At 41.7% G+C, this 20,909-nt stretch overlaps 1 protein-coding gene across 1 annotated transcript in view; it reads left to right on the top strand.

The window, feature by feature from the left end:
* The window catches only part of MBOAT2 (membrane bound O-acyltransferase domain containing 2), a 126,889-nt gene that overhangs the window by 99,184 nt on the left and 6,796 nt on the right, over positions 1 to 20,909 (top strand). Inside the window, exons 5-12 of the mRNA XM_046663523.1 lie at positions 1,035 to 1,090; positions 2,613 to 2,667; positions 7,697 to 7,880; positions 11,935 to 12,127; positions 12,490 to 12,593; positions 16,023 to 16,087; positions 17,458 to 17,590; positions 19,695 to 19,846. Coding sequence (XP_046519479.1) covers positions 1,035 to 1,090; positions 2,613 to 2,667; positions 7,697 to 7,880; positions 11,935 to 12,127; positions 12,490 to 12,593; positions 16,023 to 16,087; positions 17,458 to 17,590; positions 19,695 to 19,846 — 942 coding nt within the window. The remainder of the gene's footprint in view (positions 1 to 1,034; positions 1,091 to 2,612; positions 2,668 to 7,696; positions 7,881 to 11,934; positions 12,128 to 12,489; positions 12,594 to 16,022; positions 16,088 to 17,457; positions 17,591 to 19,694; positions 19,847 to 20,909) is intronic.

The raw sequence follows: 20,909 nt of genomic DNA on the forward strand, positions 1-20,909 counted from the left end.
GCAGCGGGGACAGTGGGAGAGTGCAGGGCCGGGCTAGACCTGGTGGGGTCTGAGCCGCCTCCTGCCGCTCCCTAGTTGCATGACTGGCCTTCCCGAAGCCCTTCCCTGGGCTGTGTAGCGAGGGTGAATGTACTCCCAGCAGAGAGAGCTCTCATTCTACCTGTAGGCGAAACGCAATTTCCTGGTTTATCGAAATTCTAAAAATATGAATAAAAAACTTATGGCTGATTGTTCTTTAATACTGATGTCTGAAAGCTAATGTAATAGTTAAAGGATAAAAGTGTATCCTGGTGGTTTTTTTAGTGGATTTATTTAGTTTTCCCCTTTCTAAGTTATCTATTCAATTAGAGGTTAGAAAATATGGAAAAAACATTGCCATCTTCTCACTGGTGACATGATCTTGAAGTCCTCTTGGCTTTAGTGTGTGCATGATTTGCATGCTTTCTGTGGTTGTCTCTAGGGCGGCTCCACAGGCCATTAACCCTGGTGCCTGGCTGCTGGAACAGGGATGCGGACCTCATCCTCTCTCTTTTTCCCCCGTTTCCCTCCTCCTCTTTTGTTCCACGTTTCTCATCCAAACTCCCTTAACTTCCTACCCGTTGCCCATTTCCCAGGCAGCTTACTTCTCCACTGTGAGTTCAGCCCTGAGGCAAAAGGCAACATGGTTTGTTGAAAGGTGTTGAGTCAAAATTGGGCAGCAGCCGAGTCTGATGCCCCCGTGGTCCTTGACGTCTGGCCGCATGTTGCAGAGCGTGAAGCGGGGAGTCGGGCTGAGCTACTGCCCACAGGTGGTTTCTTTCAGAGGAGGAGCCTTTTTCTTCTGCTTTTATAAAGCAAGAAAGAGGGCCCGGATGCTTATCTCCTGTGCCTTCCCCAAACATAGCAGTGGTGTCACTCGGCGTTTTTCTTTCGTGTTAAAAAATTTAAAGATTTTGTAGTTTTATAAGCAGAATAAACTCTTTTTCATACATCCTAAGTATTATTTTAAATTTAAATTTATTCTTTTAAAATATTTATTTTTTATTTTGTCACAGCCCAATGATGATAATTACCCAGAAGATCACTAGTCTGGCTTATGAAATCCATGATGGTAAGAATTTAGAAGTTAACTTTTCATTGCTGAAAGAAATCCTGTTCAAACAATCCTTTGCTTGAGATGTTACCGTAACTTTCTACTCTATTAGAAGGAGGTAGGGATGGAGGTAAGACGGGGGAAATATTTAACTCTGCTTAGCATTGTTAAAGTGTGTCTGGCTTTTTTCAGCGTCTTATCTTAATTTTTCATTCAATTCAGTGACAAAAACAACATAAAATAGTGTGATTCAGTCATATGACCCACATTAGTGGCAATTTAAAATACAAAGGAAATAGACATTTGGTCTAAATCAAGTTTTATTAACCCCTGCTTCATCTCTGTGCTGTGTTTTTATTAAAACTTGAATGTCTTTCCTCCTGCTCCTTCTCCCTTACATACACTTCCGTATGTTTTTAGGATAAACGTTTATATTATATATTCATATTTTATATCTGCAGTGAGTGGACGCCTTGCCATAGGAATTGCTGACGGGAACGGTCAGCACTCTGAGTCCTAAGAATTAGGCTCTGATTTCTTCAGACTGAAGGAGCGCCTGTTAGAACAGACATCTGTAGTAGCCTAGGGACCATTTTAGGTGGGTTTTTAGCCCCACTGTGAATATTACCCATCCTGTGCCATCTGCTAGGGAAGACCTAAAAATATGCTTTAAATGTGTTGTTTGCATCTTAATTTAGTCCTCCTTCGCTCTTTAAACTGGGTTTAGGATCGAGTAAGTTGATGTGGTTTAGGATGTAGTAAGTTGATGTGTAATCATAAATAATATCCTACTGTTTGGGGGAGAAAAGGTAAAGAAATGGATGAAGATGGTATATTTGAGTTTGGTTTTCATTCACTAGAGTCATGTAGGAGTCAGGAAATAATTTCTTGCTTTATGTTGAGCTTCTAGTCCATAGTACTAATGTTAGTTATTTAAATGATCCAAAGTAGGAAATTCTAATTCTCCTTTTGGAAAGTTACAGCATTTACTATTAAATGTGCTAGCATTAGGGAACTTTTTTTGAGGAAGATTAGCCCTGAGCTAACATCTGCTGCCAATTCTCCTCTTTTTGCTGAGGAAGACTGGCCCTGAGCTAACATCCATGCCCATCTTCCTCTACTTTATATGTGAGACGCCTGGCTCTGACAAGCGGTGCCATGTCCGCACCCGGCATCCAAACCGGCGAACCCCAGGTTGACGAAGTGGAACGTGCGCACTTAACCACTGCACCACCGGGCTGGCCCCACGGGGAACTTTTTCACTTAACTTCCTTTAGAGAAGGGTCAAATTAGTTCTCTGATGTCTGTTATTTATCTTATACAGGGCTAGACGTGTTAGATTATACAATAGTCCTCTTGCAAGATTGAGCCTGTGTTGCAGTGAGAAAGAAAGGGAAGAATTATACCGAACAGTTATACCAGAAGTGGGATAATTATGCATGAATTTGAAATAAGGAAAGTGATGAAAGTGTGAATGGGAAAATAACACCATTCTTGGGAGAAATGATAATTGATGAAAGTACCTATTTTTGTTTCTCAGGGATGTTTCGAAAGGATGAGGAACTGACTCCATCACAGAGAGGTTTAGCTGTGAGGTACGTGCCCTTTCATTGTATCCTGCCATGGCTCACGCTGTCTCTGCCTAGCACACGCATTACTCACATAGCTAAGGCTGACTTGTCCTCCTACAGGCACTTACTTCGTGAAAACGAAACCTTCCTCCCTCTGCACACCTCCCTGCCACCAATTCTTGCTAGGCTAGGCATCCTTTCAAGGCTCCCATTGCACTGGAATGTATCATCATACAGTATATACTTCCTGTGCACCATGAGCTATCTGCTAACTTTTCTGTCTCTCCTATGAGGCTCGAGTTCCCTGAAGACAGGAAGAGTGTTGAGTCTTCATGTCTGCTGTGTAGTAATTAGGAGTGATTATCGCAGCTGCCAGGAGCTTGGTGGCAGGTGCTGGGCTAAGATATGGTATGTTGATATAGCACACAGGTGACATGTTTGGAAATAATGAGGAGCTAGTAAGATATTCTCAAGTATTATTTGAGGAATTCATTCTGCGATAGGCTCCTGTTTCATTTGTTATAGGTACTCTATTGACTAATGTAAGGAATAGCTTAATTTCTTGGCAGATTCTATTTTTAATCTAATATATTAGAGATCAAATACTAATTTTACTTAAAGAAAAACTTGCTATGAAGTACCCTCGTTTATTGTAAGTTTAGAATTAATAAGTGCACGGCTATCAGCAGAATGAGATTAAGCGTCTGATAGTAGATAGACTTTAACGTAAGTGTCCACCTTTGACCCCAGTAGCATGTCTTGGGAATCTTCTTCTATTTTCCTCATCTTTAAAATTATTCTATTTTGATCTTCTCTATAGTTAATCTTTATATATCAATAAATATACACTTGAATATACTTAGTTGATGAGAGGTTAATTTGATCTGGATTCTGTGAGCTTTGTGAGTTCTTGGTCCATCCAGATAACCCCTCGTTAATAGACACTCAGCTTCTCTTTCCACCTTTCCCTCCCCCATCGCTGTGTGGCCGTACCCCGCATTCAACTCTCTGCCTACCTGAACAGTGGGAGAAAGCAGAGTGGGGACCATTTGGTCTTGCTGATGGGACTCATTTAGAAGTTGTTACCCTGAAACTTAAAACATGGGTCTTAGTATTGCCAACAGTTCTACTACCTATCCTTAGTCTATTCGCTTTCCCACTGTTTTATAAGATTATATATATTCTCCTTTCTCCTCAAACTTCCAACACTTCTTCCTCCATACTCACTTGGGATGGTAGAAAAGTATTTTTGGATAAAATAAAGGCAACTCCACTTCATTCTGCAACACCGAATCTACCACACTGCCTGTCTCTGTCACGATATGCTCTCCTTTCTTTCCCAGGACAAGCAGTAACTGTCCAGAATCCGGTCCAAGGCCAGCTTTTGATTTGACACTGAATCCAGTTGCTGCTTTTTTCCTCAAGGATTTTGCTTCTTCGCTTATCCTGTCTCGTGCATCAGGGCATCGTCACTCATCAGTTTCTCCCTCTCTGTTGGACCATTCCCACCAACTTCCTTACCTCACACTCCCTTCTGGCTACCTCCCCATTACTCTGCATTCCATTATAGTAAGACTCCTTGAAAGATGGTCTATTCTTACTGACTCTCCTTCCTCATCTCCCATTCTCTCCTCAAACCCTGCAGTCAGATTGTTGTCCCCATTACTGGTCTGATGTCATTCTTTCAAGGTTGCCCTTAATCTTGGCAAATAAATTTGTCAGCCTTGGTTTGCACGTTGCCTAACCTCTCAGCACCATTTGACCCAGATGATCACTCAGTCCTTGAGATACCTTCTTCACTTGCCTTGCAGGACACTACATTCTTCTCATTTTCCTTCTGTCTCACTGGCTGTTTCTCTGTCTTTTTTACTGACTTCTCCCCTCTGCCTTACCACTAAATATTCCTGTGCTCCAGGGCACAGCCCTTGGACTGCCTCTTCTCCAGATGATCACGTGCAGTCCGTTGGCTTTAAATACTGTCTCCATATTTGAAGCCTCCTAAATTTATATTCCCACTCCGACCTCTCTGCTGAGCTCCAGCCTCATATGTCCAGCTGTTGTTTCAGCATCTCGGCATGGATAGTGAATGGGCATCTCAAATACAACCTGTTTACAATAGAACTCCTGATCCTGTCTCCCTCTTCCCTCTCCCACGCCCCTCTGTGCTTCTACTGTCAATACCCACTTAGTTAATAGCAGCACCATTTGTTACTGGTGGCTTAGGGGAAAAACACAGGCAAACTCCCTTTTTCTTACAGCAAATCCACTTTACTGGCAAGTCAAGTCAACGCTTCCTTTGAAACCTCTCGCTAATCTCACAGCTGCTCACCTTTCCCACTCAGATCACCCCAGCCCAACCCTCATTTCCAACTTGGTCTGCCGTAATAGCTTTCCCACCTGGGCTCATTTCCTCTCATGCCCCCTGCAGTCTACTTTCCACCTGTCAGCCAGAGATCCTTTTAGTGTGTACTGGGTTGTACTCCTCCCCTCCCCTGATGAAAACCCTCCAGTGGCTCCTTTGAGAATTGAGAATAAACTGACAAACTTCTGACCACAGCATGTAAGGCCCAGCAAGAGCCAGAGCCCTCCCATTCTCCCTCGCTCAGTCCCCCCAGAGCTCCCTATCGGAAATGCCCCCGCTCTAGCCCTTGGCCTGCTTTATCTTCCTCCATAATATGTATTATTGTCTGATGTTATATCTTATATTTATTTTGATTGTCCCTCCCCCTACCTCCCAAATCTGAGCTCTGTGAGGACGGAACTTGGTCTTGTTTGTCATTATATCCTCCTCACCTCGATAACGTTCACCTCCAAGGGTGCTTGTGTCCCCAAGGAGACATTTGACAGTGTCTGGAGACATTTTTGCTTGTCACAATGGAAAGGGGTGGTACTACTGACATCTAATGGGCAGAGGCCAGGGATACTGCTAAATATCCTGCAGTGCAGAGGACGGTCCCCTACAACAAAGAGTGATTGCCAGAAAATGTCAGTAATGCTGAGATTGAGAAGCCCTAACCTAGGACAATGCATAGTTGATGTCAAATATTTGTGGAATGAAAGAATGAATCTTTCATTTAATGTCATAAATGGAGTGTTACAATTATACTTATTTCTCATTTTAAGAGCAAACATTATCATGATCTACTTCAGTGCCTAAAGTGACTTGTCATTTGATGTGACAGTTGAGTCAGAAATTACTTCAACAGATTTCGTGCTTAAGAGTTATCTCCTTTCCTTGCAAATGGTGATACCTAGTTTGACTTGGTAAGATTGAGCTGCGCCTTGATACCCTGACATTGTCTCGGTCTTGAAATAGTTGGTACTGAAAGTGGAGCTCTGTTGCTGGAGCACGAGAAGTTCTTTTGTAACTTTGTGGTTGCAGCGGATCCTTGCAGCGCCATCCTGGTATTTGAGGTGGAAGGAACAGTGGAACGAGCTACAAGAGAAAATCTATCAGAAACATTTTGCTCGTAACAGTTTTGAGCCCTCAAGAGAAAATACTTAAGGTTCAAAACACTTTTAAATGTAGAACAATAATTCTGGAAAAATTTTAAGAGGAGTTTTGGCTAAGTGGTGACCTAGTTAGTGTCAGATGGACCAGAAGCGCTGTTTTCTCTATTGATTGTTGTTTATAAAAATATGTATGAGAGGGTCCTGTCGACTTTTCTTGGCCACAGAGTGTTTGTGCTTTCTAAGGAGACAGCTTCTCCTGTGAGAGAGGCAGAGGGGACGGTAGCGTTTGAGGAGCCTGCTTGCTGTCCCAGGTGCACTGCTTTTGTTCATGATAGTTCCTGTTTGTCCGTGGATGGCAGACTTTCTAAATGGAACTGGTTTTACAAAGTAAATAAAAACCTACACTCGTAATTCACTTCTATGATAAGATATAGTCTGAATAGCCTCATAGGTTACCAACCATTCTCACCAGTCTACCTGCATTGACAACTAGAATGCTTGGTAAACTATAGATACCACGTGCCATTTGAACCGACCTCAAAGCAATTGAATTAAAAATGTTGTAAGACGTCCTGGATTCCTTTCTCTCTTACCCTCCACAAACAATCCATCAGCAAACCCCTGTACTGCCAGAATGTATGCAACTGCTGCCTCCCCCACTGCTCCTAGCCACTGTCACCTCCTGCCTGGAGATCCCAGGAGCCTCCTGCATGGTCCCCTTTCCCCACACGGGGTCTAGAGGGATTCTTTTGAATCATAGGTGTTTTAAAACCCTGTTTTAGTTTTTCATCACATTCAGAATAAAATCCAAAGTTCCTGTCATGGTTCGTAAGGCAGGTCCTGTATAATCTCACCTCAGCTCTCCCTGACTCTCCTCCTTACTCTTTTCCCTGTTCAGGCTGCTCCAGCCACACCATCTTTCCTGCTGCTGGATATGTCCCCATCTCAGGGATTTCGCAGTCATTGTTCCCTCTGCCTGGAATCCTTGTCCTGGATATGCCCATGACTCCATCTCTCACTTCCGTCTGTTCTCTGCTCAGTTGTCACCTTATCAGAAAGGCCTCCTCTGACTTTTAATATAATGAAATACCCCCTTCTCTTTGTGGCGCTTAGCATCTCTGGAAGTGTTTTTCATAGATATATGTATATATATTTTTTTAATCTGTTTTCTCCAACTGTTATGTGAGCTCTGAGAATGCAGACTTTTTCTCTGTTTTGTTTATTACAGTGTCTCTAGACCCTGGAGTGTACCAGGCACATAGTTGGTACACACATAAATTTGTTAAGTGAGGGAATGATTGACTAGTAAGAGATGATTCTTTATGCCATTTCTCGTCCATCAGGTTTCATCATGAGGCATTAAGTAGAACCCCTTCGTAGTTGTTCATAGAGATCGGTATAGAAACTCTTCTATCTAAGAATACGGCTGAGCGTTACTACATCTTGATCTTTTAAATTCTTATTGTATAGGTGCAGGTGAAAATCGAAGCTTGTTTTATTTTGGAAATGGTAAGAGCAGTGAGGTAGAAGATGATTATTCCTATCAAGGTTTCCGAAAGCTTATGTTACATCTCACAAGTTGCATGTCTTTCAATTGCAGGCGCATGCCAAGCCTACTGGAGTACTTGAGTTACAACTGTAACTTCATGGGTATCCTGGCAGGCCCACTCTGCTCTTACAAGGACTACATTACTTTCATTGAAGGCAGATCCTACCACATGGCACAATCGGGCGAAAACGGAAGAGAAGAAATACAGTATGGAAGAACAGAGCCGTCTCCAAATGTAAGATCAGGGGATTCACCTGGAGCCTTTGTAGCATGTATCGATTAGTCCTGTTGATTTAAAGATACTGATGTTTTCAGGTTTTGAATTTACCCATCTATTTCTTTAAAATTATTTTTCAAGATAAATGAGTTTTCACACTGTACCTGGTAGTGATGCTTCATAAAAGTACAATCATGATTAAAGAGAAAAAATAAGGTTACGTAAGAAACTGTGCTGAGTTCCTCAGTGGGAATAATGCTCTGTATTTAGAGAGTATTCTACAGGAAAGCCCTTCTTGTGGAACCGCCTAATTTTCCAGGCTTTTGCCTTCCCTATACCTTATGTTCCAGCGATTTTGGAGTGTTCTCTTTTCCTGTCTCACTTTCCCCTCTCCTCTTCCCCATCATTGCCACTTGAAATCTTACTCGTCTTTGAAGGTCTCCTTCAAATATCACCTTTTCCACAAAACTTTTTCTGATTCCCGCAGTAAAAAAGATACTAAGAGCTAACACTCTGGTAGCACCTCCCAGGTGCCAGGCACTGTTGCAGACACTTCACACTGTTACTCTTCAGCCGTCACGACTGTCGGAGGAGGCGGAGGCTGTTCTTCTCACCATGTCACAGATGAGGACACTGAGGCTAAGTCATTTGACCAAGCTTTCCCAGGGCGGCAGTAGGAGAACTGGAATTCAAGCTCAGGCAGTCTGCCTCCGAAGCCTCACAGCCAAACACAGTCTTTACTTCCCTTGAACTGTGGGGGTACCTGGAACTGCCGAGATGCTGCTTTATCAAGAAAGACTACGAGGCTGTGTGTAGGCAGCTCAGTTTCTGCTGGATTTGATCTGGTAGGATCTGAAAGTCCCATGAGAAATAAGCCAATCAAAATGTCTGTGAGACAAAAAATGGGGGCTGGTATGTTTTCCCAGAACGTGCGGCTTGGAGCAAAGGATCACCCTCCTTTCTAAGTTATTGTAAAACAAAGAGCGGATGAAGAAATGTGCACCCATTTTGCAAAAGCTCTTACGTTATCTCTTTTCTGCTATGTGACTCGTGTTTTATATCAGAAAGGTACTTTTGTCTTCATCATCCCCGTTACTGGTTAAGTGTTAATTGATAAATGCCGTTTCAGACAGGGTTGAATTTCAGACTTGAAATTGAGTGTATTCAGATCTCTTCCATTGACTGTTTTGTGCCTCCCAGCTGACCACTCAACCCTTTAGAGGTCTCACTGCCCTAAGAGAAAGTAAAGATGAGTATAGACGGCTTCGATATTCCAGAAGTTAATTCTGGAATACTGGAAAGAGAATGAAAGCCTAGGAATCAAGATATGGGACATAATTTTGTAAAATATTTGGAAAGTATCAAGTGCTACCGACATGTGAATAGTAGTAAATAAAACCTAACAAAGGATAATACAAATTTATATATTACTTCTATCACTTCATTCTGAATTTTTATGAGATAATGTTCTTATAAAATATTACTTTCCTCTTTTGAGTTATAGACATCATAAATCAGAGATTTTTAACAATGGCAAATACTTTTAATATCTCTCACTATTTTACTATCTTTTAAATTTAAAATCCGTATGTATATAGTTCACACAGCCAAATAGTGGTAGTTATTTACAAATCACTCAAAGGTGTTTGGAAGCTTTTTGTGCATCAGTGGGGTGTGTAGATACTGAAGATCCAAAGTCGGACGGTCAGGTAGCCAGTGCTGAAGAGAGGACCAAAATAACAGGGGCTTAACAAGGCAGAAGTTTATTTTTCTCTCAGGTGACAGCTCAAGTATGAGGGGTCCTTGGAGAATATGGCAGCTCCATGGGTTGGGGATCCAGGCTCTCCCCTGTCTTGGCCATCCTGAGGGTGTTGCCCTCATCCACATGGTCTAATTTGGTTCACTATTGAAGTTGTACTTTTACTTATGCTGACATCCTATTGACCGTGTAGCTACATTCAGCTGCAAAAGATGCTGTGATGTGTGGTCTTTAGCTAGACTTCTGTGTACCCCCCAAAAGATTCCATTGCTCTGCAAGCAGGGGATGATGGCTCCTGGGGAACACCTGTCAGTCTCTGCCATGATGTCTATAAGTCTTTTCTTGGGATTGTTTGTTTCTTTCTTTTCTTTTCTTTTCTTCTGGTGAGGAAGATTGGCCATGAGCTAACATCTGTTGCCAATCTTTCTCTTTTTCCTTGAGGAACACTGTCAGCAAGCTAACATCTGTGGCACTCTTCCTCTATTTTGTATGTGTGATGCCACCACAGCATGGCTTGATGAGTGGTGCATAGGTCTGCACCTGGGATCTAAACCTGTGGAACCCCAGGCCACCAAAGCAGAGCACTTGAACTTAACCACCATGCCACCGGGCCAGCCTGTGTGATTTCTTGAGTGAAGGATCCTCCAGTCTTCTGCCTGGAGTAGGCAGACTTGACTGCTGGTCTCTGGAGGTGGGCAGGGCGAGGGAGCTGAGGATTTCTCCTCTCAGGATGCAGACTTCCTCCACAGTCTCCACGTTTTCATTCCAGCACTTAACCGGCCCCCTCTCTGGACCCGTGTCCCTAAGCCTGGCTCTTCTCTGGTTGAGCTTCTCTGAGAATTAACTTCTGGTCTCCTGCTAGAATGGTGGAGGGGTGTCACCTTACTAAGCAGGGAGGCTGTGGGAACTGGGGGGTTGCACCTGGCTTCCCAGTGTTAGGCCCCTCACTCTCGCCTCCCGAGGTACCTGATCCTGCTTTCTGTGAGGCTTGGGGTTCTGATTGGTGTGTGCCCCACCTGGCAGTTGAGATCAGGTGCATGTTACTTTAATTTTTTTTTTAACTGAGACCTGGAAACTTGTATATATCATCTAAGGGCCACAGTATTTCTCATTATGTTACTAAGATGATACATGCAACTTGTAGATTAATGTAAGAGGCCATTCATTTCATCTCACTTCGTTTATAATTACAACTTTTCTCTAATTGCCTGTTGTAAGATCTCTTTCTGTTCACATATATTGGTTAGATATTTCGATGAGGGGTGGAGAAAGCTTTGAAAGACAGCCAGGAAAAGGAGACAGAACAGCTGCAGCCCAGAGTCCGTGAGCCTTCAGCACTCCCTAGCCGGGGCAGGCCGAGACGGCAAGGGGGCTTTTCAGACAGGCCGTGAATCGGATGTGTGCTTTCCCTCCTGCCTTGGAGCCGTTCTTCTGGCACTGTTACAGAAAGGGTGCAGATGTGGATGGTCATCTGCAGATTGCTTTAGTTAATTTGAACATTATTTGATTACTCTGCAGGGCACTCTGAATCCCAGTATTTTGTTACATTCCTTCCTCTGGATCCAGCCTTTCCTTTCTTCTTCTACTTGTTTCTTTCCCTTTGTATCCTGTATAATCTCCTTTATATTGAAGCAGATCGAAATATTCTGGCCTGCTAGGAATAGAAAAACATCATGAGTCTGGTTCTTTCAAGGTGATTTCACCATACCAGAATATAGTAAAGAATGACCTTTTCTTTCCATCAGAGTCTTTCATGCACATCTTTTAGTTTTCTCAAGTGTGTAGCTCTTTTGGTTATATTATTCTTGAACAAAGTTGCATTAAAAACTTTCAGATTTAAAGAAATGTTTAAGTTGTTTGTTATAAAAATAATGTTCATGAGATACCTAGAATTTGGAAAATATAGAAAAGGCACAGTGGAAAAAATAAGCTCTGTGTGTGTATGTGTGTCTGTGTATAATCATACAGAATCCGCTACCAAAAGTTATTAATGTTAACATTTTTGTGTAGTCATACCTGTACACCTGTTTGCTTTTTGATTTTTTTAATTTACTGAAAGTTCTGAAAACGCATGTTGAGGATTCTAGTGTGATTTGAGCCATAACCCAGAGGTGTAGTTAGAGATAAGGCTGGAAATGTTTATGCTGAGACCATGAAGGGCTTTAAATGCTGAGCACAGCGTAGTTTATGATTTTTGACCAGGAGAGTTATAGGGTTAATGCTTCATTTGGGAAGATTAATCTGGCAATAATATGTAAAATGAATTAACAGGAGTATGGATTAAGTTTATGAAGGCTTGTCTTATGCTTTCAGATCGCAGTTATTCAGAAGCTCTTAGTCTGTGGACTTTCCTTATTATTTCACTTGACCATCTCTAAAACATTGCCTGTGGAGTATAACATCGATGAACATTTTCAGGCTACGGCTTCATGGCCGACAAAGGTTGTCTATCTATATGTCTCTCTTTTGGCTGCCAGACCCAAATACTATTTTGCATGGACGTTGGGTGAGTAACATGTGAATGGACTTTTCTGTTACTGTGTGGAGGTGTATCTTACCTATAGATAGCCAGCAAAGTGCCCTCTTGAGGAAGTGTAGTTAAAGACCCATTAGAAGAGTCAGAGTCTTGTCAGAGAAACAAACTATACAGCCTATATCCTAAATATAAGGATATATCCTAAAAACTGTTAGGACATCATAAAAACTGGATCAAGATCTGTTTTATTATAATATCAGATAAAAATGAGAATAAATCTACTTTTATTGTTTAAGAATAAAAGATCATAGAATATAACATACATCCTCTGGGAGAACATGGTAGATTGTTACATAGGTTCTTAATAATTTTTTTCCCTTTGTTTACTACAGCTCATGCTATTAATAATGCTGCAGGCTTTGGTTTCAGAGGATATGATGAAAATGGAGCAGCTCGTTGGGACTTAATTTCCAATTTGAGAATTCAGCAAATAGAGGTTAGTGACTCATCAAGAAATTAGTTACCATAGGATAGTTTAGGGACCGTAACTGCTTTCATAGGTTGGGATGTGTTGTCCCAAGAGTGGCATTGAGGGATTTTTAATGATACTCATTCTTCCATTCAGCCAGTATTTATTGGGCAGCAACTGCATGCCTCACACACGGGGAATCCAGAGAGGAAGATCCCTAGGACCTGGGCCCTCTTGGGGCTTCAAGCTGGGGGTGGTCACAGGGCTACAGAAAGATGGGTTATGATCAGAGTGGTGGGATGTGTGCATGTTTATAAATAGGAATCTAGCTGAGATGAGATGGCTCAGGGAAGGGGTCCTAAGGAAATAATGTCTTAAGCTGAGTCCTAAATGCTAAGTAGGAGTGAGCCAGGCACCCCAGGGAGAGGGGGAGCAGCCTGAGGAAGTGAGAAAGTGTGTGGCTCACTTTGGTTCATGGTGTAGGGAGTGGTGTCAGATGAAGCTGGAGAAGTAGAGGCCAGGTCAAGCCCAGTCTTAGAGGCCGTATTAAGAGTTTTGAACTCTATTATAAGAGCAAGGGGGCTGTGGGGACCTGAAATTGGCCACCCCAAGATATGTCTCTTTGGCATCAGGATTATTTGAGGCTGATTGCTTTTGATAAACTGGGACAGGGAAGGAGGCTCTGAGGAATGGAACTTGCCCTTTGTTAGGACACATTTACATTTGTAAGGTAAATCTCCGTGTAAAGGTGCCTCCCTCTCTGTACCAGAAAGAAGAAGAGAGATGACCTTCTCTCTGGAAACTCTTAATCAATGCCAAAGGCAAGGATTTAAATCTGCATTTTATTGTGCTTGTCTGCTAACCTCCTGTAACTGACTTCCCTCCCCCTCCCAACGTTGGCATTTCTTTAAGGATTAAGCATCTTTCCTTAGGCTAGGAACTGATTCCTGTGCTCACTTGTGACCACCCAGCTCGAGACAATAGAATTGCCTCCTGCTGCACCCACCGAGATAGCCGACCACTACCTGCTGTGTCCATCAAGCGCTGTGCTAACAGGGCAATCTTGTGACTATTGTGGGAGGGACATTTCAATCACATGTGAAACACCCTGTTTGGGGGTATATAACCATTCTGTGCACCCCACTTCTTTGGTGCCCTTTCTTCCTTCGGGACAAAAGGCCCCGGGCCATGGTTTCTCATAAAGCTTTGTTTAATTTTCTCTTGCTATTCTGTCTCATGTGAATTTGGTTCGTTCTCTGGCCAGACGAACCCACTTTGGATAGAGGAAAAGTCTTCCTCCCCTACAGGGCATTGTGGATGGGTTGTATGCAGGCAAGTGAGATGATCATATATGTGTTTTAGAAGAATCTGGCTACATCAAGTAGAATGTGTTGCCCTCATGAGCCAGAGTGATCTGTTAGGAGGGTGTCGTGTTAATCCAAGATGATGGTGACCTAAATCAGGGTAGTGACAGTGGGACTCGAAAAACAAACACGTTGAAGAGCTGTTAAGAGATGCAGCAGAACTTAGTGATCCATTGGAATCAGCAAGAGAGAATGAGTTATGAGTCATGCCCAGCTGTCTGATTTAAATGACTGGGCTTGTGGTGATGCCTTTCACTGAGATAAGGAACAAAGAATAGGCACAGGTTTGGAGGGAAAAATAATGTGTTCACATTTCAGACTTAACCGAGTTGTCCAGCAGGCCAGTGAATGATCAGATACTGGCTGAAACATTGGAGCTTGAGACCATAATTTGGGAACTATCAGCATGTAGCATTTCAAGTTTTGGGAGAGACCACAAGAGTAGCCATGAGAGACCCGTGAGAGAATAAGAAATGAGAGCCCCGAAGGACCACCATACTTAGACTGGGCCAAGGAAGGCAGTGCAGAAGGAGTGACCAGAGAGGGGAGAGCGGACCTTGCTTTGCAAGCCTCTGAAACGATTGTTTCAAATAGGAGGAATTACCAAAACTTTGGGTGAAAGGTTGACAGGGACCTTTATAATGAAGGCATGAGGCTCGAGCCCCCACCGCGCCTCAGCATCACTGACGTGGGACAGCCGGAAAGTAAGTGCATGTGGATGTAGTGCCCTCAGAACTACCAAACCATCTCTCAGGTAGTCTGGCCAAGATACTTAAACCTGGTCAGGTCTCTAGATCTTTCTAAATTTAGAGGGAATATGGAGTATAGAGAAGTAAGTTAAACCCAGATCCAGAAGTGGGAAACTGTAGGACAGATGACCCAATTTTTCCCAACAAATAGATGGCATGGGAGAAGTGGGGACAGATAGGGGCTGTTACAGATTAAAAGACACTTCAGTCACATGCACCGTGTGAAGCTTGTTTGGATCCAAATTGAACAGGCCAACTGGAAAAACATGTTTTTAATCAATCAGGGATATTTGACTACAAAATGGGTATTGGATGTTCTTGAGGAATTGTTAATTTTGTTAGATCTGATCATGGTTTTTTAAAAGTCTTTAGTTATTGGACATAAAGTGTGAACTATTTGCAGGTGAAATAAGATGTCTGGTATTTGCTTTGAAATACTCTTAACAATGTCAGTGATAAAAATGGAGAAGGGGAGGGAAAATTTGATAGTTGCAGAAATTGGGTGATGAGCATGTGGCAGTGTTTCTAACCTTTTGTTCATTATTGCTACCCTAAGGAGCCTTTTGAGACTTTTTTTTTTCTTAATCCCCCCATGAAATTTTAATACCACAGTATACAATATACTGTGTATCTGTGTACTATATGTATATATGTGCTTTTATACATAAAAAGAGTAAGATTTTTTTTGCCCCATAAGAACCAGTTTTCATCCTCAGATTTTGACAAGAGTAGTAAATAATGGACCACAGAATCTAAAATGGTGAGAGGAAAAGAAGACAGAGAAGGAGAGAGTTACATAAGGAAGAAGTAGAGGCCAGGAGATCAGAGGTTGCCTCTGAAGTCAAAGGTAGCTTGAGTGCAAGGAGCTTGAGTGGGGAGGCTGGGAAGGCAGGAGGATGGTGTGCATGTCGGCTCTTTCAGAGGCAGCAGTTCCAGGTGGGGCCGGGATCCCAAGTTGCTAGGGAAGGGCAGCTGAAGAGGCTGAAGGCGAGGGAACTGAGAGACTGCAGCTTGATGGGGCGTCCAGTCCCCAGTGAAAGTCATTGAAAGGTCATTTTCATACTCTGTCAGGAACTTCTTTGGGATAATTCCACAACAACTTCTGTAAATATTAACGTGTAAGAGAAAATGGTGATAATCCATTTACCTCGTAGATGTCCCTACAATAAACAAACTCCTTTTATGAATGATGTCACTGTATTAGAAAAACAATATTAAGGTGAGAAATCAGTACACTGCCATCATTGTCAAGTAATTTATTTTTAGCACAAGGAAATGTTATTACTTATATTTAGAGCTTCATTATTTTGTTGGCCAAAGAAAAAAGTTTCTTTGTTTTTCAGATGTCAACAAGTTTCAAGATGTTTCTTGATAATTGGAATATTCAGACAGCTCTTTGGCTCAAAAGGTATGTTCCTTCAGGAACAATCGTTAGCTGTACTTTGGCATCTAGTACTGGAGGTTGAGCTTCACTGAGTTCAGATTCTTGATTAACAGTGTGTTGAGTCACATTGTGACCTTGGTGTTACCCAGGAAACACTGTGAACATCCTCTGAAACAAGGTCCTATCACATCTGAAGACTGTTTTGGCTTGTCATAAATGTAGCTGTCACTGACTTCTCAGCCCATCGTTAAGGGCCTCTACCAAGGCCTGGGATCAGCAGTATCCTCTGCTTTCATGCATTGATTTGGTTAAACAAAGTGACTATACAACCTGTATACATATGCCCTAGATTTTCCAGAACAGTTCCAGTTTTAAAATATTTCAATTCAACAGATCTTTGTATGTTAGGCGCAGCATACAAAGATGAATAAGAGAAAAAGACCCAGCTCTGCAGTCAGACAGTTCACAATCTTGTTAAAAGCACAGCAGTGAATCTACACACACTGTTCCCTGTAGTGAGGGTGATAAGAGAGCGTGAGCAGGAGCAGAGAGGGCACAGAGGGAAGAGGTGCTCACACTGAGCTTTGTGGTTGGGAGTCTGTCAGATGGACATGGGGACAGTAAAGGCTGCCCAGGCAGAGGGACACTGACAAAAGGCGAAGTTAGGAAATTGCACAAAAACTCCAGTGATTCTTCTCCTTGTTCTCAGGGAGACACACTGCCCTCTCTTGATCTTATTGCATGAAGTATTGCCGCTGTAACGATAGGGCTCTCAGCACCATTGTGTGTGAAGCCGCCTTCTTTTATAATGTCTTTTATCGTATGACAAGTTGAACATCTTTATCTGTTGAGATATCCAAAATACGTTATCATCATGTCCTGGTGCCATGCAGTCTCCCCAATGGCTGCACATTTTCTGAGCTAATCTGTTGTGTTACTTTTGTTGTTGTTGTGTATTTTGTTTGTTGTATATTTTATATCTGGTACCTTGGGAAAATCTTATTTTCATTTGAGTTCTCTACCCTCTTACAGGAAAACTTTAGACTAAACCCAGCCTACTTGCCAGAAAGAATAGTGTGGTTAGATCAGTTGAAAGTTCTTTATCTTAAAATAATATAAAATAAAAATAACTTTAATATTAAAGTTTATTTTTGTAAATAGCATAGATTCTGAAACACTAGAAATGATCATTTTAGCTATGACATATACCAGTAAGAAGATAGAAATTAAATTTATTTTCTTGAATTTGACAATAGCTATAACCTCCCCATAGTTGCAGATCAACTTATTGCCTAAGATAACTTGTGGTTATCTTGTCAGGTAGTAATAGAATGACCATTGTGGGCTTTATAAACTCTAATCCCTCACTCCTCTTTGCTCTCTCTGGTTTCTAGGGTGTGTTATGAACGAGCCTCCTTGAGTCCAACTATCCAGACATTTATTCTCTCTGCCATTTGGCATGGGGTGTACCCAGGATATTACCTGACATTCCTAACAGGAGTGTTGATGACATTAGCAGCGAGAACTGTAAGTATCAAGAATTTCGTTTTATACTTCGTTGGTAGTCCACTTGAACTGATAGAAAAGGGTGAGGAACCCTTTTATGAGGCAGACCTTATTTCCTTGGCCCTGGTCAGCCCTCCACTCCGGCTGGAAGTGAGGTGTGTGCCTGGCATGTTTGTTGAGTGCTCCTAAGGGCTCCACACTTGCTTCATCTGAGGAGAAGACCTGGCACACAGGAGGCACCCACAAAGTGTTCATTGTCTTTACAGAATTTTCTGAAAGAGAGCTAAAAACTGAGTTAAATAAAGATGATCAGACAGTAAGGTTTATTTTAGAAATGTTGCCTGAAGGCTATAGCCGTTGAGTCCTCTTTTAGATGAAGAGTGGACTATGGATAGGCCTAGATAAAGGGGATACTCTGTAGAGTGTCTGCTTGGTTGGGACCTGGAGTAATATTTTGGGAAACAACTGAGAAAGTAAGTTGGTGACATGAGTGGTCAAAGGAGGAGGACAATTTAGTGTTAAGTTCTCAAAAGTCAATCAGAGGAAAGTGACCTGACAAAAATGGTGTTTGAGCAAGCTTATTATGACACTGACAGGTGAGATGGCTTCATTTAACAAACTATCAAATATTTACTATATTCAATTTTAAGATACCTTGGGGATGTATGAGGCAAATACCAAGAAGTATTAACTAAGGGCTATCCCTTCTGGCAGCTTGTAGTCTAATTAGGGGCATAAGGTGTATGGATATGTGTCCATGTGGGTGTATACATACACCACAAGGCATATATGATACGTTCCACGGATTTTATGGATGGTAAGTAGCATAGATGTTGAGAGGTGAAAGAAATCCCTTTTGGCTGAGTTGACTAGAGGTGGCCTCATTAGGAAACCGTGGTTGGATTTGGGCTTTGAAAGATGAAAGTTGTAATAATGAGTAAAGTGTAATGGGGGGAGAAAACTATGTTCTAGGCATGGAAATGACATTCGCAAAACCAGGTTTGAAAGTGCATGGCGTATTTAGGAATGACGAGTAAATCTAGTTGAAGCAGAGGCTTCGTGTGTGCGTAAATAGTGACGAATTCTGGAAAGGCGGGGGTGGGCTGGAGGGAAGTAAGGCAGTGATAGAAGAACTTGGCCGCGCTGGGGAAGAGCCTACTCCTTACTCTTCTGCGTGTCGGGCCGACAGGTCAGGCTCGTAAGCATGCTTATGGAATGCTGAACACCGTGCCTCAGGGAAAGCGATTCGCCATCGGTGGACAGAATGGAAGGGAGAGTGGGGAGCTGCTGCGGTGAGCTAGGCAGGAAGCGGTAGGAGCCGGGTTTCGGTTCTGGTCACTAGAGTGATGGGCTCTGTATGGAAGAGCCATTAACCGTACACCAGATCACCTCTGAAAAATTCATGTGGCATCCTCATGGCAGGGCCGTGTTTCACCTATAAACATACTAGACAGGAAGAGCGGGAAACACAGTAGAAAAAATAAAATAATGTTTGGTTAAGTTTGCACATTTCAAAACTGAAATGTTTTGACTTTCTTAGAAGCTAAAAAAAATATTAAAATAGTGGTTATTAGAAGACATCTTTTGAGAAGCTCTTCCCAGCTTCCATTAAAGAATGAATAATATGTACAGTTGCCGTTTATTTAATAAGTGCCATTTGACCTAGCTCAGTGTATAACATGTATTTGTCTTTCATAAATCACAAGTTAAAGAAGGAGGATGTCTCATTTCGTAGTAGTAGAAAAATTTCAAAGTAGATTGAGCTTCATTTGTATACTATAGTTTACCAATTATGATTTAGGGAGCTCTAGGCAGTGTTATTTTTAACTTTTGGGGGAAACTTTTAATTTTAATAAAACTTCAAATCTACGGAAAAGTTGAAAAGAACTCCTGTATGCCCTTGACCCAGATCTACACACTTTGCCGTGTGCTTCATCACACTCCTTCCATGTTTCTTATACATACGCGTGAGTTCTTTTGAACTAGCTTTCCCCACAGTGGCAGACTCCCACCAGCAGCTTATGGAAGTTGCAGTTATGCCACATCCTTGAAACAGGTAATGTAGTCGGTGTAATTTTTAAGCAATAATAAAGATAAAGCAAATATTTTTGTTTCTTTGTTTCAGATGAGAAGTAACTTCAGACATTATTTCGTTGAACCTCCCCAAGTTAAATTATTGTATGATGTCGTAACATGGATAGTAACTCAAATAGCAATAAGTTACACAGTTGTGCCCTTTGTACTTCTTTCTATAAAACCATCATTCATGTTTTACAGGTAAGTGTTACCCTTAAAAATGTGCCAGTGGGAATAACTGTATTTTTAAGAGAAAGCTCCTTGCTATTGGGCAGAATAGAAAAATAGTACCATAGCCTTATTTCTTGCAGTTAAATGCATTTTCACTTATTTTTTAATCTTAAACCAAGCAGTCTCAAGTTTTTTTATGGAATGATTCACACCGCTCAGCCCTCAGAAGAGAGTGTGGTTTAGAGAAATATCAGCTGCGTAACCACTGCCTCAAATCTCTCAGAGATTTAGCTAGAAAGTGTCTCTGTTCTTTCTACACTTGGATGTTAACTAGACTTTTATCATGGTGATCATTTCACAGTGTATACATATCCCAAATCATTGTGTTGCAAACCTGAAACTAATGTAATGTTATATGTCAATTACATCTTAATTGAAAAAGAGAAACATCAGGTTACATTGGGCCTGCGGGCTGTAGTTTGCTCACTGCTGCTCTAGAGTCAAGGTGTAGGAGGTTAGGCTTAAGAGGAGATATTTTGGGAGCAGAAGTAAAAGATACCTTCTGATAATCAAGCAGCTCTGGGTGAAGTCTGTGGACTCTGAAAAGGAGAGAGAAACTTTAAATAAGATGGACAACAAAGAACGTGACGAAGCAGTTTTAAAAAAAAGAAAGTGTAGCTTATTCTTTACAAGTAATTATCAATTCTCTTAATTTCTTTAATCAAAAGAAATAAATTACTTATGTTTCATTTATTGGTTTCCTTTTCACTCTGGAATGTTTCATTGGTTGGTTGTCATCTTTATGTTATAGAAATTGTCTTGAATTTCATATTTTATCTGTTTATCTCCTCTCCCTCCCCCACCAAATTCCACTCCCCCCATATTAGAGTAGGGGTATCTTTGAGATCAGAAACTTTATTCTTTCATAAATTCTTCGTTACCCTAGCATTTAGAATGATGGCACAGAGTATATGGTCACAAAATTGTTGAACTGAATATGACGATTATCATACAGGAAGACCTTAAGTAACTCGTGCTAAACTTTCCATTTGAACAAGATTGTTACCTGTTTTTAAATGTGACCGAGCTGTTG

The sequence above is a fragment of the Equus quagga genome, chromosome 5, assembly GCF_021613505.1.
Source record: "Equus quagga isolate Etosha38 chromosome 5, UCLA_HA_Equagga_1.0, whole genome shotgun sequence".
NCBI classification, from domain to species: Eukaryota; Metazoa; Chordata; class Mammalia; order Perissodactyla; family Equidae; genus Equus; species Equus quagga.